This window comes from Rhinopithecus bieti, unplaced genomic scaffold (genome assembly GCF_001698545.2).
Source record: "Rhinopithecus bieti isolate Rb0 unplaced genomic scaffold, ASM169854v2 scaffold_34521, whole genome shotgun sequence".
NCBI classification, from domain to species: domain Eukaryota; kingdom Metazoa; phylum Chordata; class Mammalia; order Primates; family Cercopithecidae; genus Rhinopithecus; species Rhinopithecus bieti.
This window is the reverse complement of record NW_016814732.1, coordinates 541,768-551,315: the sequence shown is the minus strand read 5'-3', so window position 1 is coordinate 551,315 and position 9,548 is coordinate 541,768. Positions and strand designations below refer to the sequence as shown.

Below are 9,548 nucleotides of genomic sequence, written 5' to 3'. Positions count from 1 at the left end.
ATTATACTTTAAGTTCTAGGGTACATGTGCATAACGTGCAGGTTTGTTACATATGTATACTTGTGCCATGTTGGTGTGCTGCACCCATCAACTCATCAGCACCCATCAACTCGTCATTTACATCAGGTATAACTCCCAATGCATCCCTCCCCCCCCGCCCATGATAGGCCCTGGTGTGTGATATTCCCCTTCCTGAGTCCAAGTGATCTCATTGTTCAGTTCCGACCTATGAGTGAGAACATGTGGTGTTTGGTTTTCTGTTCTTGTGATAGTTTGCTAAGAATGATGGTTTCCAACTGCATCCATGTCCCTACAAAGGACACAAACTCATCCTTTTTTATGGCTGCATAGTATTCCATGGTGTATATGTGCCACATTTTCTTAATCCAGTCTGTCACTGATGGACATTTGGGTTGATTCCAAGTCTTTGCTATTGTGAATAGTGCCGCAATAAATAGTGTTTTCAACAGAGGTTAGGAATTGATTGGGCTCCTTGGAAAAGAAAACACAATTTTATAATGATTTCTTTTGAAAAAATGAGTTAAGAAATTTTAAGATTTTTTTTTTTTTATTTTGAGACGGGGTCTTGCTCTGCCGCCCAGGCTGGAGTGCAGTGACCGGATCTCAGCTCACTGCAAGCTCCGCCTCCTGGGTTTAGGCCATTCTCCTGCCTCAGCCTCCCAAGTAGCTGGGACTACAGGTGCCCGCCACCTCGCCCGGCTAGTTTTTTGTATTTTTTAGTAGAGACGGGGTTTCACCGTGTTACCCAGGATGGTCTCGATCTCCTGACCTCGTGATCCGCCCGTCTCGGCCTCCCAAAGTGCTGGGATTACAGGCTTGAGCCACCGCGCCCGGCCAATTTTTAAGATTTTTAATATTTTGGACCACAACATAGCTGGAGCCGTAACAACTTCAAAGTTAAGGACCACGTCTGTTTTATTCTCTTCCTATTTGCTTTGTATTCTGTAGGATACTTAACATGGTATCTTTCATACACTAAATGTTTAATAAGTGATGCTTTCTGAAGAAAGGATTTTAACAGTACTTCTGAAAAGAATCTGTTAATAGAGTATATATTATTGTCATTTTATGACCTTTCTGCTGAAAATCTTTAGAAACCAAACATAATTTTGCAAGTCCGGGCACCAGTTGTTTTAAAATTAAGACAGTAGGAGTATACATGTTCTTGTCTGTGATTGGGACAACTTGTAAGCCTAATTGAAATTTTCTTGTTAGACTTCAGTTTTATAAGTTAAACATTTAAATACTTGTTTTGACTAACATTGCAAGCTTTGACCACATTGTTAAAAGTAACAGCTGAAACTAAGTGCTTGTTTGCATGCTAAACTAGGCTCTGTTTGGCTCTGTTTAAACATGTATTATGTACTAGGCATTGCTCTAAGTGGTTTACATGTATTAACTCATTTAATCCTCACAAAAGCCCTCTGAAGGGAGGTGCAAACTGAAGAGCCAAATAGGAAATTCAAAGGTCTCATTTATTAATGGCATTTTATGAGTGTCATAGCATTTATTTAAACATAGAGTTGTCGTTGGTAATAGAAAGTTAAACAAAAACCCAACTCATAAATCTGAAAATGATCCATTAATATATAGTATTGTCTGAAGCCTGCCAGCTGCTGGGAACATGGGAAGGCATGATATTTGTCTTCAATAAACCCTTTTCTTTGTCAGGTTCACCAATTTATTTCCCTTTCCCCTATAAACATATTCCCCTTGTTTTTGCCCTTGATTTAATAAACATAAAAAGATAACATTTAGATACATTCACAAGAAATTGTATGTGTAATATTTTGATGGAAAGTTAGATCTCTTTGGGAAGTGTAATGTGGTAGAAAGTAGACATTCTGTAAAGAGTAAAAAAGGTAATCTCTTGGGAAGTGTAATATTTATCACTTGGACTTTTTTCCTTTTAGTTTTGATTACGAAGATGCAGGCTACCAGACTGCAGAACTTGTGAAAATGGATATTCTACTGAATGGAAATAATGTAGAGGAGCTAGTAACTGTTGTACACAAGTAAGTTGAATAGAAACTAATCATGGAATGTGAAAATACTCACTTTTGATATGTTTTTCACTTATTTTTGTTTGAGCAGCTGCATTTAAAAAACTTTTAAAGGTAATTAAAATAGAGTTCACCCTACTCACTTTGCTTTCTCTTCTTTTTCCACACTTCTCTCTGGACTGCTAAAATAGAACAGAGCTATAATAATAGCCAAAAGAATAGTGTAAATAGAAATGTTTCCCCTTACCTCGTTAAAAAAAAAATGTTTTAAAATTTTATAATGATGGATTTAGAATTGGGAACAAGTTTTTTTGTTTTGTTTTGTTTTTTTAGATGGGAGTCTCATTCTGTCGCCAGGCTGGAGTGCAGTGGCGCAATTTCTGCTCACTGCAATCTCCGCCTCCCGAGTTCAAACGATTCTCCTGTCTTAGCCTCCTGAGTAGCTGGAACTACAAGTGCGTGCCACCATGCCCAGCTAATTTTTGTATTTTTAGTAGAGACGAGGTTTCACCATATTGGCCAGGATGGCCTTGATCTCTTGACCTCTGATCTGCCTGCCTCAGCCTCCCAAAGTGCTGGAATTATAGGCATGAGCCACCACACCCTTTTATATTTGTAAAAAAATTATAAAAAGGAAAAAACCCACGTGTTCAAGAAACAGCAGATTGGTTAAAATGAATTAAAAAGCACCCATATTGTTATTTTCAGCCATTAAAACTTGTGGAGTAGTGTTTAGTGACAAAAATGTCTATTAAATAAGAGGGTAGAATATATCATAAATACTGATCATAACAAAAATATGCAAAAAAATGACTAGAAAGATATATGTTTAAAATAAACATTCCAAAATGTTTACCGTTTTCAGTGGCTAAGGAAAGAGAATCAAGAATGAATTTCTGTTCTCTAATGTTGTATTTCTAAATTTTCTGTAATCATACATTGCTTTCTTAGAGAAGTTGTTCATGATTCAGAGAGGAAGAGATATTTATGATAAGTAAGTTCCATTTGAACTTCCTTAAGAGATCACCTTTACATTGATTATGCAACTGGCCTAGAAAAATACTTGAAATATTCTTATTTAGGATATATAAACAATTGTATTTTTCTGTCTCAGAGACAAAGCACACTCAATTGGCAAAGCCATATGTGAACGGCTGAAGGATTCTCTTCCTAGGCAACTGTTTGAGATAGCAATTCAAGCTGCTATTGGAAGTAAAATCATTGCAAGAGAAACGTGAGTTGAAATTGATTTTTGTTCTTGAGCCAGTTTCAGAAATGATATACCTAAAAAGTGAAAGAATATTGAACATTTTAACCTTGGCCTAAGCTTTATTCTTACTTGTAGAAACAGTATGATAGTGCTCTCCATTTTTCTGATTTAAGTAATGACTGTTAGTTTGAATTACTTGTATAACACCATTGGGTGATGTGATTTGCAGTTAGTATGATGTATATGGGTTTGAGGAACTGTTTTAATTTCCACTCATATGAATGTCTATAACTGAATTTCCCAGGTAAGGAATTTCTTTATGGTTTTATCCCTTTAGGTAGATTATAAATTAATAGAAACTGAAACTAAAAGGTTTTGTCTTCCAAATGACAAAATTACAATTTTTTTTTAACCCAAAGTATTTAATACCACTTCCCCACTTCCCCAGAGCTAGGGAGGTTATAAACCAAGGAATGCCAATACCATGTTAGGATTTGCATTCTAGATTAGGGACCTCACATGAATTATAGTAGACATGGAAGATAGGCTAATTTCTGTAGGACACGGAAATGTAATACATAAATCAGAACACTGGCTGGGTGTGGTGGCTCACAGTCTGTGATCCCAACTACTTGGGAGGCTGGGGCAGAATTGCTTTGAGACTAGTCTGGGAAACATAGACCCTGTTTCTTAACAAAAAAACAAAAATAGCAATGAAGAACACTGAATAAGCTGCTCAGCTTGTAACAGCAGGTGCAGGGTGTGTCTTGTAGCACTTCCCATTTCCTTTCCTTAATGATACTAAGACTTCTGGGAAATAGGAAGTATCTCCTCAGTTATGAAAAGTTGAAAATTGCTATTAAAGTCTACCTTTACTCAAACCTAATGGGGAAATACAACTATCATATTAATATAGACTTGAGGTTAATTTTAGGCCCACTGTTTGAAATACATTTCATTTCCTAACACAATTTTGCTTCGGTTATTCTGTGTTTCATAAATACTGAGATCAGGCAGAGTGGAGATGATAACCAGGGAACATCCTGGAAAGTGCAACTTAAGACAGTTAGCAAATGCTCATTCTAACATAAGTGTGTTGAGAGAATACCTTAAAAAAACAGGTTTTTCTCTCTAAAGGAATACATAAAGATGGAGCTATTTTCAAAATTAGAGTGATCTAGAAATTTCTCAAACATTATAGAAATAGATTAGTTTATAACTCGTGGGGCAGATATATTAATCTTCCTAGCCACTCCATCCACATTCAGTAGAGGCAATAAGATAATAAACATGTTTTGTTTTTCTGAAGTAGTAGTGGTAACAGTATTTTTAGATTGAGTAAAAAATAACGAAATATTTCTTGTAATCAAGGTCACATCATGCTTGAATTTGGCCTAATCAAGCCTACCACAAGCCTTGACCTTTTTTTCTTAATGTGTGTTGACAAACATGTTGAATTCGTTCTTTTATGCCAAGTACATGAAAATAAATACAAGAGCATTTGAAGTATCTAATTAATATGCTTATGGAAATTTTACATAGGTAATGATACTGTCATTAAAATTTTCTAGTAAAGGGGAGATTGTTTTTGGTAAGAAAGTGCTTTTAAACAGTATAATGTAATTATGTACTTAAACGAAATTTTCTCTTTTACAGTGTGAAAGCCTATAGGAAAAATGTTTTGGCAAAATGTGTATGTATCTAGTTGTATTTATTCTACTTTACAACTTTTATGGGTTTTAAATCAAAGGGAGCGTAAACTTACTGATTTCCATTGTTGGTTTTATACATTATTTCCAAGTTTTCTTTTGAATAGGTAAATTTCAGCTTGACCACGGCAACCGGTTCATTTTGCCCATATCCTTAAATATTTTTTCATCTTATTTATAAAATAAAAATTTACAAAAGAATTATGAAAATTGTTCTTATATGTAATACTAAGGAAGATTCTTATAACAGTTATTTCTATGATCTGGGTAACATGTTTTCTTGATCTAACATATAATGAAAGATTTTGAAAACAATGGCTTTATTTTACAGTTGAAATGTCTGTCTCCTGACATATGCTTTGCCAGTTTGCTGTTATTCAGCTGTTAAAAAATTATTCTTGCCTGAGCTTGGTGGCTCACACCTGTAATCTTAGCACTTTGGGAGGCCAAGATGGGCAGATTACTTGAGGCCAGGAGTTCGAGACCAGGCCTGGCCAACATGGAAAACCCCATCTCTACTAAAATACAAAATTAGCCTGGCCTGGTGGTGCATGCCTGTGATCTCAGTTACTCGGGAGGGTGCAGCATGAGAATTGCTTGAGCCCAGGAGGCGGAGGTTGCAGTGAGCAGAGATCATGCCACTGTACTCCAGCCTGGGTGAAAGGGAAACTCTATCTCAAAATTAAGAAAATTATTCTTAAATATAGTGAGAATTGAATGATAATTCTTTCTCCAAATGCTCAGTATAGTTTTTGGCACATTTATTCCTGTGTGATTAAGAGTTTCCTATATTAGACTGTGGCTTTATAGTCAAAATTCCAAGCCTAGAATCAGTAATGAGATTGATAATTCTTCCTTGACATGCATATTATAATACTAGGTTTCCTTGGGGATCTTCACCTCCCCAAATTAAGGCTTCACTTAATCCAAATTAAAGCCTTTATCATTCTCTGACAGTAAAATTAGGATCTGCTAGGAAGATTAGAGAGATGTCTGCCTTATGGATAATAATTTGGTATGGTTATTAAGATTGTACTGATGCCTCTGTACTCATATGATTATTTTCTCTTTAGAGTGACTCAGACTTCCAATTTTAAAATATTTTCAGTATGGTGGTGATATTACCCGAAAATGAAGCTTTTGAAGAGACAAGCAGAAGGGAAAAAAAAGCTGAGGAAAATTGGCAACGTTGAAGTTCCAAAAGATGCTTTTATAAAAGTGCTAAAAACACAATCTTCTAAATAATTGGTGGGAAAACAAAGAATTTTCATAAATTAAAAACTATCTGCTTTTCATTTCAATTTGTAATATGCTGACAACAGAATGGTAATTATAAAATTTGCTTGTTACTTTCAGGGTATTCAGGTTCAAATAACCTAAGCCTTTCGTTGAAAGGGAGTAATGAGTGGGTAGATTAAGAGGTTAGATATTGAAGCCATGTTGCCTGTTCTCAAGTACCTGTTCCAACCACTCACTAGTAAGGTGACCTTTGCCAAATTAACCTTTGTTTCCTCTTGAGTAAAACAGAGATTATATACTACCTACATAAGTTGTTGTGAAGATTAAAAGAGGTAATACATTAAATATTCAGGGGTGTAGGCACTCAGTTGTTAAGTCCTTAATGCAGTTACATCCTTAAATGCATTGTAAGGTCCTTAGAAACTGACTTTAAGCAAAATGTCACGTAGCAGGTCCTTGAATGATGACATTTCCTTCTAAGTGGTTTATAACATTGATGAGGAAAAAAAATTGGTTTATGAATCATTTCATTATTATTTATTTATTTATTTTTTGAGACAGAGTCTTGCCCTGTCGCCCAGGCTGGAGTGTAGTGGCACAATCTCGGCTCACTGCAACCTCTGCCTCCCGGGTTCAAGAGATTCTCCTGCCTCAGCCTCCATTACAGGTGCGCGCCAGCATGCTTGGCTAATTTTTTGTATCTTTAGTAGAGATGGAGTTTCACCATGTTGACCAGGCTGGTCTCGAACTCCTGACCTCACGATCCACCCGCCGTGGCCTTCCAAAGTGCTGAGATTACAGGCGTGAGTCACCCTGCCCAGCCATGTCATTTCATTTAAAGTCACAGTTTCCATGAATCTCAACAAGTGAGGACCTGCTATATTTTGTTGCGTGCAGTTTTTCCTTACTGACACTAAAAGGCTACATACTTAAGATTCCATCTACTTTAAGTTAAAGGATTTTCAGAATCACCTTAAGTGTCAAATTTATTAGCAGGATTAATTTATCTGATATGAATTCATTTATTAAACAGAACTCAAATAACATACTAACTAGACATCTGCTCTAGTTCATGATAAAATGTTTATAGATTTTATCAGGTTGTTAGTTTGAAACTAAATGGTTTACATCTAAATTAAGGGCAGGAGCTCTCTTTCAGACATTCAAAACACATTTGTGTAAAATGACAGGTGTTTGGTGTTACCAGGAACTCTTAATGCCATTTTAATAATTATTGTCTAAATTTCATAATTGAAGCGATTTTAGAGTAGTTAACTTGAGATTTCAGAGCCACTAAATGGCTGTATTTCTCCAAAGCTCTCAGCTGCCATGTTTATTCAGCCAATGAACAAACCAGACTGCAGACTATATTATAGCAAGATAACATTATTTAGCCATTGATTTTTATCTTCTACCTTGCGTGAATGAACTGAATGAAGAAAATGCCTTTTAGGGATAAACACTGTCAAGGATGAATTTTATACTAAGGTTATGTGAAAGAAAAAAATCTCAAAACCACTAAGCCAGAGGGAAGTCAAGCTGGGAACTGATTGAGGCAAACCTGCCTCTCATTTTATTCCTAAATGAAGACAGTCACAAAGATAAAATTTGCTCAAAAGGAAATTCCTTATGGACAAAGACAGAACTCAAAGTCTTCCTTCTGCTCACATGAAACAAATGCATACATGGTTGCTTCCTGTGCCCCGTGTTTCACTAAGCCAGATTAAGGTATAAGTATTCCCCTACCCTCCTCTCATACGTAAATTGTATATTCAGTGAAAGGCTAATCAGAAATTCAGAAGAATGCAACTCTTTCTCTCTTACCTGCCTATGCTTGAAGCCCCCGCCCCTCTTCGAGTTGTCCTTCCTTTCAGGACCAATGTACACCTTACACGTACTGATTGATGTCTCATGTCTCTAAAAATGTGTAAAACCAAGCTGTGCCCCAAACACCTTGGGCACATGTGGCGAGGACCTCCTGAGGCTGTGTCACGGGCACATCCTTAACCCTGGGAAAATAAACTTTCTAAACTGACGAGAGCTGTCTCAGATATTTTGAGCTCCCAGTTATTGTGAAATCATCTTAATTATAAATTAAGTAGAGATTTACTAAAAATCACGTGTAGAAGTAGCCTGAGATGTAGTCCTAGATACATATATTATCATCTTATGTATCTTCCCTTCACCTTCCAGGTTCTGATAAAACAGATGAAATATGAAAGACCATGACAGCAGTATTTTGAAAATGACAGTATTTGAAACTAAAAAATTGTAAAACAGAGTGTTCTATCACTGCCAAGGGATAAGTTACAAATTGGTTCTTGGAACATAATGTGTACTATGTGCTTGCTATTTAATAATTTACCAATATTAGCCTTTTTTAGTCAGACTAATTTTTTTTTTAACCTATGACTCTTTAGGAAATAGTTTGAGTTATAATAGTACAAAAAAGCATTTTCCGTAAGCTTAATTTCTTTCCCCGTCCCACTTTCTCAGTCAGATGACTTTAGTGACTTGGAGTTGTGTGCTTTATAAGTGTATTCCTCAGAGGACCTAACATTATTAAGAGTTTAGCAATCATTAAAATACGTTTAAACACTGTTCTCAATATTAAAATAGCACCATTTATTGAATTTAATATGTGACGACCACTATGCTGACCTATGTATGCTTCCCTCATTCAATCTATTTAAAAATTTTGGGGAAGAAGCAGAGTTTATTTTCCAAAGTCACCATTGTTGACAGAGCTGGGATTCAATGGTTTCCTTCCTCAAAAAGCTAAGTTCTTTGCCTATGCAGCTTAGCTCCTGAGTTAGGGAATGAAAGCAGGAATGAAAGTGGCCAGAGTTTCCGCTACTCAGCTTGTGGAGGAGCTTGAGTACATCAACCTCAAGTAAGCCTCTAACATCAAGGTCAGGAAAGGAGAATTTTTAGACCTTTAAAGCACAGAAATAACTGGTGAATCATGTACCACAACAGGTACCTTTAGCTTTTTCACTGTGATGCTGTATGACTTTCTAAGGTAGTCAGCATAGTTTGTAGTAAATGATTCTTATTACTGGAAGTGTATGTGGAATGTTACTGACTCATTAGTTATTTAAAAAACATAAGGCTATTAAAACATCTGGAATTAAAGCAGCAAATGTACCCCATTCCCCACTTTTAACCATAAAATCCTATTACCAATTTTATTTCATTAATTTATTTGCTCTTTTAATATTTTAAGAAGCTAAATACATTTTAATCACATAGACAAGCACGTAGTAAGGCTTCTTCTATCAGGTGGGCTTATGAAATGCAAAATAAGCAAAAGGAGCATTATTTTTGCTCCCCACAGAGGCAGAGACATCTTTTAACCTAACTCCT

At 36.0% G+C, this 9,548-nt stretch overlaps 1 protein-coding gene across 1 annotated transcript in view; it reads left to right on the top strand.

Moving 5' to 3' along the window:
• GUF1 (GTP binding elongation factor GUF1) overlaps positions 1-6,489 on the top strand; it is a 21,946-nt gene extending 15,457 nt beyond the window's left edge. Inside the window, 5 exon segments of the mRNA XM_017851845.1 lie at positions 1,935-2,036; positions 3,139-3,258; positions 4,891-4,927; positions 6,052-6,067; positions 6,070-6,489. Of these exon segments, the coding sequence (XP_017707334.1) occupies positions 1,935-2,036; positions 3,139-3,258; positions 4,891-4,927; positions 6,052-6,067; positions 6,070-6,188 (394 nt within the window). The 3' untranslated portion in view covers positions 6,189-6,489.
• The last annotated feature ends 3,059 nt before the right edge of the window (positions 6,490-9,548 follow it).